At 37.0% G+C, this 12,688-nt stretch overlaps 1 protein-coding gene across 3 annotated transcripts in view; it reads left to right on the top strand.

The window, feature by feature from the left end:
• Positions 1–12,688, top strand: part of PFDN1 (prefoldin subunit 1) — a 58,320-nt gene that overhangs the window by 16,951 nt on the left and 28,681 nt on the right. For 2 of the 3 annotated variants that reach the window (XM_059698634.1, XM_059698635.1), the window contains exon 3: positions 2,264–2,348. In XM_059698634.1, coding sequence (XP_059554617.1) covers positions 2,264–2,348 — 85 coding nt within the window. Of the gene's footprint in view, positions 1–2,263; positions 2,373–12,688 lie in introns of all 3 variants that reach the window. The other variant, XM_059698636.1, reaches the window with a different exon arrangement.

The raw sequence follows: 12,688 nt of genomic DNA, 5'->3' as shown, positions 1-12,688 counted from the left end.
GCACAGTCCAATATGGCTGTCTCAGGGATGTGTGGCCACGGAAAAACATATTTTGGTTGTTGAGTGTTTTTGCTTTCTAGTAATTTTATTTTCTGCTCCAGGGATTTAATATCTGTTCAGATAATTTATTTTTTAAGGCCACATAAGTAATGACTTGACCTCTAATCTTAGCTTTGGAAATTTCCCAGACACTAATAAAGATAATGTCCGATGACCTTTTATTTAAGAATACTACTCACTGGCCAGCAATCAGTGCTATTTAAAAATGTATATTTACTCTAGAAATGATTTTCTACCTGGCCAGTGTTTCTCAATGGTTAGAGCATCAGCCTGCTCACCAAAGAGTTGTGGATTCAGTTCCTGATCAAGGGCACGTGCCTAGGTTGGGGGTTCGTTCCCTGCCCTCGTTGGGGCTAGTGCAGGAGTCAGCTAATTGGTACATCAATGTTTCCTGCTCTCTCCCTCACCCCTACATCCCTTAAAAACAATGGAAGGGATATCCTCGGGTGAGGTTTTAAAAAAATTAAAAAAAAACACACACACAAAAAATGATTTTCATAGTTAAAAGACTTTCTTAGAAAAATCATGCATGTAATGACCTGATTTGGTGACTCTTGGGCCTAGATTTATAATACTTTTTACATGGTGTCATTGAGACTTAGTACCATTCTAAACAACTCTTCTCTACAACTACTGTACCAAATACAGATGCTCTTCAACTTAAAATGGGGTATGTCCCGATAAACACATTCTAAGTTGAAAATATAAATTGAAAATGCATTTAATACATCTAACCTAAACATCATAGCTTAGTCTAGCCTACCCGTGCTTAGCCTACCTACAGATGGGCAAAGTCATCTAACACATAGTCTATTTTATAATAAACTGTTGGGGGCATCCAGGCTGGCAGGGGGGGCAGTTAGGGGCAACCAGGCCAGCAAGGGGGGGCAGTTAGGGGCGACCAGACAGGCAGGCAGGTGAGCGATTAGGAGCCAGCAGTCCAGGATTGTGAGAGGGATGTCTGACTGCTGGTTTAAGCCTGATCCCTGGAGTCCTGGAATGGAGAGGATGCAGGCTGGGCTGAGGGGGACCCCGCCCCCCCCCCCCCCCCCCGCTTCCCCATGCACAAATTTCGTGCACCAGGCCTCTAGTATCTATAGTAACAGACCCTCTTGCTAAGAACCTATCAAGACAGTGTTTTTGTGAGGTTGGTAGAGGAAACTGCATATTGCTACTTTGATGTTTTCTTGTTTGGCTTTTCATTAAGAGATGTTTAGTTCTTTGTTAGAAACTCCTATGTTATGTACAAAGAGAAGAAACAGTTCACTTAATTAATTGTAATCTTTAACTGAAATCTGTTATAGCCTAGTTCAGTGATGGTGTTTGCCATCACTGGCCAATTTTAGGACAGTCCTAAAAGAGATTTGAGTAATTGAGGTTTTCCCCTAGTTCCAGTAGAAGGGAAGTATTTCAGTTCACTTACTTGAGGCTATAAAGTAATTTGTTCTTCCTGTCCCTACAGCAAGAATTATGAACATAAAGTCACAGAACAGATTCAGTGTTAATTTTTAAAGCTTCCCCATATTTCCACCCTCATCTGTTGTAAATAATATGTCTGACTATAAAATGGAAAAAGTTGAAATTTTCCACTGGTGCATTTTGAGCTTTTCAGAGGTATTATACACTCTGGAAATAATAATAAAAGATACTAGACTTTATACAGTGCTTTTTGTGTGAGGAACTCATATAAACACTAATGCATTGATCCTAACACAGTACTTGATTGTGACTTTAAAAGGTCATGAGTTACTGCTGTTACAACAATAAAATAAAATAAAAGATTGGAGAGAGAGTTCTAATTTATAAATATTGTTTAAAAAATATCCAGATAAAAGTTGATACAGATAACTGGAAAAATAAAAATTATGGGGGATTTTTATTGTTTTTTAACTTTTCTCTTAGCCTGTAGTAGATTTTTATCCCTTTATATTTTTTCTCCACTTATTTATGAATTTACTTGAAGCCTGATTTGATTCTTTTCTTAGATAAGAAGGCAAAATTTACTTTGAAGCTTTTATTCCTTCTCTGTCAAGAAGGTTTAAACCTGTGGCGATTTTTGGAGTTTGTCACATTAACATAACAATGCATGTTATTAGTCCTAAATTGGGAGATTGTTCCTTTAGCTTTCTTAGTTTAATATTTGTTGATTTTGATGAATAAAGTGGTCATGTGGCTGCATCATCAACTTTTTTGTGTTTTGTAGGTTTATTCTTCAGTCCAAGGAGGTAATTCACAATCAGCTGTTAGAGAAACAGAAAATAGCAGAGGAAAAAATTAAAGAATTGGAAGTAAGTTTTGAGTGAATATTGACAGTAAGTAGCCAACTTTTAGAAAATAGTAATTATCTCATTGTGTCATATTAAATGAAATGTATGCCTGCTAAAGTCATGCCATTATGTAATTTTTTTCTAATTGTGTTAGAGCTATGAAGCAGTCAAATTAATGGCAGTGTATAAGACACAAAAAAAGTCTCTAGAAACTAGGGAATTTTGAAGAAGATAGGATGCTGTTATTCTGAGTGTATTTTCTCCTTTGCCTTTGAATGAATATATCTGTTTTTAAAATACAAAAATAACACAACATATATTTAACCACTACATATTATACCTGGTAGGGTATGAGCATGGCTAATGATAACACTAAAGGATCTTGATATACTAGTATGTCTCTTTTACACATTGTAATTACTTTAACATAGATTGGGTTCTAGACAAGGACTGATTATTAAGCTATAATTAATTAACTATCTGAAGGATAGTGCTCTGATGAGGAAAACAAATTATTATTTTTTAGGTAGGGAAAATGATTAGTATAGGTAAAAGTAGCTTAGTAAATCTTTGGAAAATTGAAGTTTATTATTAAAATGTCCTTATACATTAAGACTTTTGATGAGATACTCTTCTTGGGCTTTGGTGAAAGGTGCATTCTGTTTATAGCAAAAGTTGGACTGGACAAAAAACTGGTTATTATTTCTTTGGGAACAAGATTTCCTGAGATGGGGTGGATACAATGACTTCATAGGTCACTTTATCTAATTTGTGTGAGTACCACTGGAGGCAGTGGTTCAGAATCTGACTCAGCCCTCTGCTGAATGGTGAGGCACCCCCTAGCCTGCTGGGGATTTCTCAGGGGCACTGACTTGGCATGCCCGGGGTGAGCATGTAGTGTCTATGGTTACTTAGGCTGATTTTTGTTTGACTGCTGATGATAATTTAAACAAAGTTGATAATAGTTTTGTAGTTTAGAAAGATCTATTGTGAAAACAAAACAAATAAGCAAGCAAACAAAACAAAAAAGAAAAAACTGTTTCCTGCAGTAATCAGGTTGTTATTGTGTCCTGTTTTATCATTTTTGTCAGCCAATTGTTCTAGATAGAATTTTATATTCTCTAGGGTTTTCAAACAAAAGTACTGTATCTTAACTCCAATCACAACTGTTTCATGTAGATAAAAAATGTGATTTTGCAACTGTAGGTAAATATATCTAAAAATTGTCCTGATGAATAAGTAGCAAGATGCAAAATAATGTGTATATAATTCTCTTATGATCTCTGTGTTGGATAAATTGTAACAACTATGTGTTAACTTTTATAATTTAAAAAATTGTCAAGGAAAAATTGCCACACATGATTATTTTAGCATACTATCAGTTCTAATGAGTAGTAGGAAATTTATTTTCTAAACATTTCTTTCATAGAATCTCACATACTAAGTATCCTGATATCTGTCAGATAATAGAAGTAGATTAGCTGGCTTGTTGGTACCTGTTTGAAATGCTAATTATAGCTATAAAAAACAAGCAGTTAAACTCTAGTCTCTACCCTAGGAAGTTATTTTCTCTTTAATCTTTCTTTTTACTGTTATTTATATTATAAAAGCAATATAAGTGCATTATAGAAATGAAAAAGTCAGAAAAGAAAACAAACGATAAAATGGAAATATAACCTTCCCCTCTTCCCTGCACACTCCCATATGTCACCTCTGCAGTAGTGTGTATCATTCCAAACTTTATTTTATAAACACATTCATACACATATATATGCACTTTTAAAAAAAATAATGAGCAATCTGTATATATTTTTCATCATTTGATAACTTATCTTTCTACTTTAGTGATATAAATTTAGTTTATATGTAATAAAATTTAAAAAATTTTTAAGTGATTTCAGAGAGAAGGGGAGAGGGAGAGAGAGAGAGAGAGAAACATCAGTGATGAGAGAGAATCATTGATCGGCTGCCTCCTGCATGCCCTCCTACTGGGGATTGAACTTGCTACCTGGGCATGTGCCCTGACTAGGAATTCAACCATGAACTCCTGGTTCATAGGTTGATACTCAATCACTGAGCCACACTGGCTGGGCTATATTTAATTTCTTGTTTTTCATTTCTCCTACCATTGTAGGTTCCTTATTACCTCAACATTCAATTATTCTATGATCCCTACCTCTACATTTTGTATACTCTCCAATACTGCCCTATCATGTTTTGTTAATAGTATCACCCAGTACATACTCTGTCTTCCCTGAAACAATCCTGTACTTTTCCACTGCTATACCTTTAGAACTTTGTTACTTCAGACTGAAATATATGCATGTGTACACACCCACATGTGCACTTATACACACAAACATTGGTAATTATAGTGTTCGATTTTCTTTTGCTTATTTAGTTTAGTTATTTAGAGAGATGTATTAAATCTCCCTCTATGATGATGTTTATCAATTTCTCCTTAGTCTTTCAGTTTAGTGGGCAATGGTATTTAGAGACTATTATCTGGGTGCTGTAAGTGCTCATTATTACTGTCCACATAGTTCAGAGGGTATGTTTCATTTTGCTTTATATGTTTAGGAATATCTCAGCTTTTTTAAAGATAACATTCCACTGACTTCTGCTATGACTTCCATTGTTGCTATTGAGAAGTTATCTATCAGTCTAAGTGTTGTTCCTTTGTTTATTTTCTCTCTGGCTACTTTTAATGTTCTCTCTCTTTCTTTCTTTAAAAATAAATCTTTATTATTGAACATATTACAGATGCCCCCTCTTTCCCCCCTCTGTTGACCCCCCTCTCTCTTTTTCTTTAATGCTTTGTAGTTTCTCTGGGATATGTGTAGGTATGAATTCAGTCTTTTTATTTTTTTCCTTTTTCCTACTTGGATTAAGTTGAGTTTTCTGAATCTGAGGATTAGTGTCTTCCATCAATTCTGGAAAGTTCTTATTATCTCTGAATATTACCTTCCTGTTTTCTCTATTAAATGGTATTTTCTTCAGGAATTTTTCCTCCCACCTTTAAACCAGCTACCCCCACATCTGCAGTAGATTCTTAACTGGTTTTTCCATCTCCAGTTTTCCCCCTTCCAGTCCTTTTAACATATTTAGATTAGAATGAGTTGGAGGGGCTCATCCTTCCTTGGCTCTTTTTCTTTTAAAAAAAAAATTTTTTATTGATTTCAGAGAGGAAGGGAGAGGGAGGGAGAGAGAGAAACATCAATGATGAGAGAATCATTGATTGGCTGCTTCCTGCATGCCCCACACTGAGGATCGAGCCAGCAACCCAGGCATGTGCCCTGACTGGGAATCGAACCGTGACCTCCTGGTTCATAGGTCGAAGCTCAACCACTGAGCCATGCTGGCTGGGCCCTTCCATGGTGCTTGTCACTCTCCCGAGAAAAAATTCAGATGAGTGACAGAAAGCAGTGTTGAAAGAAAGCAAGTGCATTTATTAAGGAAGCAAAAAGCAAGCAGATTTATTAAGAATACACTAGGCATAAAGCATAAGCGGGCAACTCAGATAGTTTGAATGCCACACCTGGTAGGGGTTCAAGTACCCCCCCATAGGTTTCAAGGTTCCCTTGCCAGGCGGACTAGATTTTAAGGTTCCCCTTTTACATTGTTGTGGCTTTTCCCAGAATTTATGAGAACATCTGGTGATTTTATCTTGGAAGTACCATGACTGCTGACTTTTTTGTTCAGTAGGTGAGATAAACTCCCCCCTGTAACCCCTTTCCCTTCCTCCTGCCCTAGCAGCTATCTATCCTGCCTTACATTTATCCCAACCAACCAGATGCTTTTGGGGTTTTTGTTATTTGTCCCCCAGACTTCATCTGTCCTTGGGTTTATCTGGCACAAATGCCATTAATTGGATCTTTGTTCTCTTATTTTCCCAGGCCAGGGTGATTTAAGCTATATATTCTCTGTCAGGGAGGAGAGGTATAAATCATTTGCTCTAAGTGCCCTTGGTTGGGAAAGATAAAGTCTTGTAATTCACAAGCTGGCTGCAAACTGCCCCGACTGTTTGGCCTTGTTTAATTTTCTTGTCTCAGTTTCCCCATTCCACTTGTCCAGGAATTTTCCTAGCTTCTTACTATCCTGGCACAATATCACTCCTCTTTGTAAAACCCATCATTGTTTTTAGAGTAAAAGTTCAAACTTAAATATACCTTTAAGTTTCTTTATGAAATTACTCCTATTTATTTTCCTCATCTCTCTCATTCCTCTGCTTTCTCTTCCACTGTATGCTTCAGCCATGCAGAAATATTCTGTTTTTAGAACTTGCTGTGCTTTCTATGTTTCTACTAGGTCTTTGTAAAAGTAGTTCCCTCTAACTGGGAACTTCTTCCTGCCCTTACCACCAGCCCCATCTATTAATCTTTAGGATCTTAGTTTAGGGCTGTTGCTCTTGAGAACCATTTTCTGATTCCTCAATTTTAAATTGGGTGCTTTTTCCTTTTTCTCCCTAGTTTTATAGCGCAATGTGGGAATTTGGGCATTTGAGCTATTACTAGTTGAAATAATTACAACTATGGTTTCCTATTACTTTGCGAAACTAGATATAGATTCAGAGCTCTAAATAGTTTTTCCCAAAGCATACCAATTGTTGTTCCTCCTTTCAAATATGCAGTCTCTTCTTCTGGGCCCCCAGTATTTTTGCCAGTCTAACCTGTTTTGTCTTAATCCTGTTTAGTTATCATTAGCATGTTAATTTCTGCCCTCAGATTCCTTACAATTAAATTGGGAGGCATGCCCGGCTGGTGTGGTTCAGTGATTGAGCACTGACACATGCACCAAGTGTTCCCGGTTTAGTTTCCAGTCAGGGCACATGCCCGGATTTCTGGATTTCTGGCCCAATCCCTGGTCGGGGCCATGGAGGAGGCAGCCAATCGATATTTCTCTCTCATCAATGTTTCTATCTATCCCTCTTTCTCTAAAATCAATAAAAACATATTTTTTAAATTGGGGAGGTACAGTGTATACATGACTCTGCAAACAAGGGCCAGACTGTTTCTGTTTAGCATCTTATTCATCTCTGAAGGGGTAAGGTTGTTTTTGGTCTGAGTCCATGGGTCCAGTTTCTTTTCTTTTAAATGTTATTTACTAATTTTAGAGAGAGAAATGTTGTTCCATTTAGCTGTGTATTCATTGGTTGATTCTTATATGTGTTCCTTGGTGTATTGGGACAACGCTCTAACCAACTGAACTACCCTGCCAGGGCACATAGGTCCAGTTTCTGATCGAAGCATTTAGGTTGGCCTACTATGTGAATGCCTCCTTTTCTATGACCTGGTGCTGGTCTTGATTCAAGGTCTCTAATTTGAGAGCCCATTTCCATGAGTACTTCATAGATTTCCTTTTATTCACGTCTGTTCTTACTGTTCCTTTAGGTTTGCCCTCTCCAGATCCTTCCCCCTAGTCTTTATTTATAGTGCAAAGCTTACCTAGAATTTGTCAAACTTTTGTTAACTCTGTTGTGCTGTGCCTACATTGTCACCCAACTTGTGGCCTTACCTGCTGGCCCTTTCGTCTTACGTAGCAGAGGCGGGGGTGCTATAACACTGCCCTCATGTACCCCTGATAGGGAGTTATATTACTTACTAGAAAAGTAACGACAAGTCCTGTTTTAACCTTGGAAAGCTAGTCTTATTGTTTTTCTTTTTAAAACTCCATATTTACATTTTAATACCCCTATGTAAAGTTATTCTTTAGACTATAATCACTTAAGTGGGTTTGTTTAGGAAATATTTTCATAACAGATTCACAATATGATGTTAAATAGATTTTTATCTTTCCTTTATAAAGGTGATAGATCAGATTCTGGGAGGGAATATCACCATTTCATCCTAATAGTGATTAGATCAGTAATGCTGATTCTAGTCAAGAGAAAATACCCTTTTGTATGATAGAGTAAACATGTTGTTTGTCATTGAGGGAATTTTCTATTTTTAAAAATATTGATAATAAAACTTTTTAAAGAAGATGGCTGAGTATATACTGCATAATACAGTATGTTATTATTAAAAACGAACAAAGCATAATTTTTAAAAATGAGATGAATATAATTGGGATTTGGAATTATGACTCTGAGTCTTATCTGTCTTTGTAAAAATAATTTTCTCTTTGAAATGTATAGCATGCTACAAAGAGACATCTTTTTTTTGAGGAAACTCAATTGTACTTATTTATTTTTTTATCCTCACCCAAAGATATTTTTCCCATTGATTTTTTTAGAGAGAGTGAAAGAGAGGGAGATGGGAGGGAGAGAGGGAGAGAAGGAGAGAGGGGCGGGGAGGGACAGGGTGGGAGTTGAGGAGAGGGAGAGAGAGAAAGGGAGAAACATTAACATGAGGGAGACACATCGATTGGTTGCGATTGGTTGCCTCCTGCTTGAGCCAGACCCAATTCAGACCCGAGCCAGACCCCGAAATCGGGATGGGGATTGAACCTGCAGGCGAGGTACATGCCCTTGACCGGCAATTGAACCCTTTGGTCCTGGGGGCCGACGCTCTAACCACTGAACAAACTGTCCAGGGCAGTTTTACTTAAAGTTGAATTAAAACCTATTGATAGATTAGGAGATATACTAGTATAGAGTGAAAAATACATCTTATATTTTTGCTCACTTTTTGGGGGGTAATGTGGACTTCTTTTGCAATTAGGAAAACTTAGATTCAGCATTCAAATGAGCTACAACTCAATTTTTGACCCCTTGCCTTATGACTCTCAACTATTTGGAATCCTTGAGATAACTAAGCTTTCAGTGATGTATTTGAACACGTTTTGTCCACCATACTCTTATGTTCTCTCTCTTGTTCCAGAGCAAGGGCCAAACAGGTTCTGCTTCAGGCTCGTCTGCCTGTAGTGAAGCCTCCATCGTATTTTAGGCACATGCATGTACTGGTTGACTACTTTCCTTCCCCTCTGCCTCTGACATGGTTTCACCACCCTGGTTCGCTCAGCAATGACAGAATAAAAATAAGAATAAGGAAACTCAGGACATTGTGGCCTGCGTAGTGCCACTTTTGACGCAGAATGTTACAAAGCCAGGGTTGTGAAATAGCTCTCCAGCCCATGATATAAGTAAAATCTAAGAAACTGTGCAAATCCTGACTCTTTCACAGAAATGACAACTTTGGTTAGATAGTGGTTCCTGAAAAAAGTAGGAAGAATAGTGGCAAGAGAACTGGATAGGAGGTGCCTGTGACACTTTGCAGTTGGCTGAGTTCTGAGACTGATGAGAAAATGTTTTGGAGGAGTTCTCATGATTGAGATTTTACTTTGCCTATTGAGCATCATTTTTTCCATAGCATGGGTGGTGACTGGTAGGTACTTGGATGGTTGTCCAGTTTTTGCCCTAAGATACTTTATTGTAGAGGTGGTTCTGTTATGCATATGATGGGAGCCACCTTGGAGGTGATGTTAAGTGGACACTATGATATGATGGGCACTGATTTTTGTCTGTGTTTTCAATGAAGAGAGAAGGGCAGGTGAGAGCAGAGCCAGTGATAGAATGTTTTTTATACATTAAACAAGAATTAAACCTTATAGTTCATCTGCTTGCATAGCTTAAAGTTTTGAACCCATTAAAAAGTTCATTTATTTTGTAGTGAAATATAGTATTTATGGAAATATAGATTAAAATACATATAGCTTAGTCAATAATTATAAAATAAACACCCGTAACAATCATCCAGGCCACAAAATAAAAACCTGGCAGGACACCAGAGCCCCTCCTCACCCCTCCCTTCCTGATCACAATGCTATCCCTGCCCGCTCCCCTCCCAACTACTACCCTAACTTTTGTGATAATTTTTTCTTTTTTAAGGAAAATTTATTACTTTTACGTACAGAAAACTCAACAGTGTAATTATTTCCTTTTTTAAAAATACAGTTTTACTACCTATATGTGTATCCCCAAAATAGTATAATTTAATGTTGCCTGTTTTTGAACTTTATATGAACAAAATCACTAGATATATTTTTTGCCTTCTTTTGTTTGTGAAGTGCGTCCATGTTACTGGAGACTCTGATTTGTTCATTTGCATTGCTAATAATGGTATTCTATTATATAGATGTGTCACAATTTATCTTCCCAGACAGTCCATTTTTATCCTTAACAAGTCAAGATGTTCTCATAGAATGTTTGCACAGTTTAACAAACTCTGAGCCTTTGATGAGGGGAGCTATTTTTTCAGACATTCTCTCACTTCAACCCAGGAAAGTTTGAGTCCTGGAGAGAAGTCCACATGTTTCTACTCTAAAAATTAGCTTGATGACTTCCCATCTTCAGTAGCAGCTAGATAGTTAGATACCACTGAGTGTCTTTTTTTTTTTTTAATTTAAAAAACTAATTTCAAGTTAGTAAATTAATCTCTCTTCTGTTTTTTAGACTTGGGGAGTCTTTGTTGAAGTTTCTCTTATTGTCCCATACATTGGGATTTCACATATGAATACTCATTTCTTCATGGAGTTCATTTGCATTCTCAACATTTATAAAAATGGATGTTTTAAAAATAGTTTTTAGTTATTTAAGACTTAAGTCTAACAGAGCCTAATGGTTGGAAACTAGAGTTAATAGTGAACTATATATATTCTCTATGTCCTGGTGTCTTAGGGCTTAATGTAGCTATGTAATCCTCTGTGGCTTTCAGAGAATAGGCGTGAGTCCAAAAAAGCCCATATGCTCTTTTTCTGGTTGAATATTCTTTTTTCTTTTTTTAAAAAATATATTTTTATTGATTTTTTACAGAGAGGAAGGGAGAGGGATAGAGAGCTAGAAACATCGATGAGAGAGAAACATCGACCAGCTGCCTCCTGCACACCTCCTACTGGGGATGTGCCCGCAACCAAGGTACATGCCCTTGACCGGAATTGAACCTGGGACCCTTCACTATGCAGGCTGAGGCTCTATCCACCGAGCCAAACCGGTTTTGGCAGATGTGAATATTCTTTATTGGTTCTGCAAGGAATGGGCAAAAGTAGGTTCCCATTTGTAATACAAATAAATAATACAATAATTAATAATAATAATAATAATACAAGAATAAACTCTGTGTTTTGTGTGGTCACAACTGTAAACCTACTTTTGTCCACCCCTGTATTATCAATGCCTTGGTCAGTGTATATGTGTTATGATCCAAATGCTGATTTGCCCAAATGTAAACTATCTATGATATACTTAATTTCCTCAATATAAATATTTCAGTCTGGTGAGAACTTAGATGTAAATAATTCAAATAGATTTGCCCAACTAGCTAGACAGCCTTTCTTATTTCTCTGTAAAATATGTTACAGAGATTTCACACACACATTCCCTTGCTGTTCATTGATGTGCACCTTCATTTTATGATTAAGGTAAAGAAAGGATTTGCATTCCAATTAACCCAGAGTTCAGCTTTCCAATTAGCCCAGAGTTCAGTTTTTTTGCATCTCGATTTGATTATTCTTTTCTTCCAGGATACATTCCCAGGGATCCTTGATTTCCTTCCTTGGACTACTTGTCTTACCCACACCAGACTATCCCTTTGAATGCTTCAGAGGGTTGTTGGATTCAACCTTCAATACTGCCTGCTTTATATGGTCTATAATTTTCTGCCTTACCATAAATATTTGTCCTTAGCCCCCTTCCTCCCATGCTTGAGAGTTCCTCTGGTCATTTTCAGTCTGTTTAGAGAATGATTGCTTTTGATGAGTTAGACTGAATTTTCTTTCATGTTTATTTATTGCATGCCTCCCTGTTCTTATAACTAGAAGGTAAGATGAAGTTGATCAGTACACTGTACCTGCGATCTTACCACTCTTACTCTGAGCCATAAATCACAGGTCTCCTCTACTCTGAAGTAAGTATCTATTAGTGAATTGTTCTGTACTAAATGTGGACAAGGCCACACCTGTATTAATGAGCACACTGTCCTTGTCAGCTCAGAAAAACAAGATCCAAACTGATGTTTGAACAATAAATAGAGATCTCCAAGTCTACTAGATTTAAAGCAGGGCATTCATTACCCTAAATGCCTATTTAAATACCTTCTGTTGAATTAGGAGTTCTGGATTCTAGCCCTTGCTCTATTCTGAGCATGTCAAACCAGCCACGAGTTTGACATGCTCACTCTACTATAAACCTCAGTGTCCTAATTTGTAAAAGCAAGAGGTTTGGATTAGAAGATATCTAGGGCCATTTCTATTAAGTTTATCATTATAGCCTTGGTCTTTTATGAGTTGCCACTTTAGGAGCAGTAATGCCCCTTCAAATGAAAAGATGGAGGCAAAATAAAACAGTTTTCTTTTATGTCCAGACCATTACCTTAATTTAAAAAGTTAATTGGAATCTGTTTCTAAAGCTAAAATAAAACTAGTCT

Source organism: Myotis daubentonii, chromosome 5, assembly GCF_963259705.1.
Source record: "Myotis daubentonii chromosome 5, mMyoDau2.1, whole genome shotgun sequence".
NCBI lineage: Eukaryota > Metazoa > Chordata > Mammalia > Chiroptera > Vespertilionidae > Myotis > Myotis daubentonii.
The sequence above is the reverse complement of the archived record's forward strand: the minus strand, read 5'-3'. Positions and strand labels throughout refer to the sequence as shown.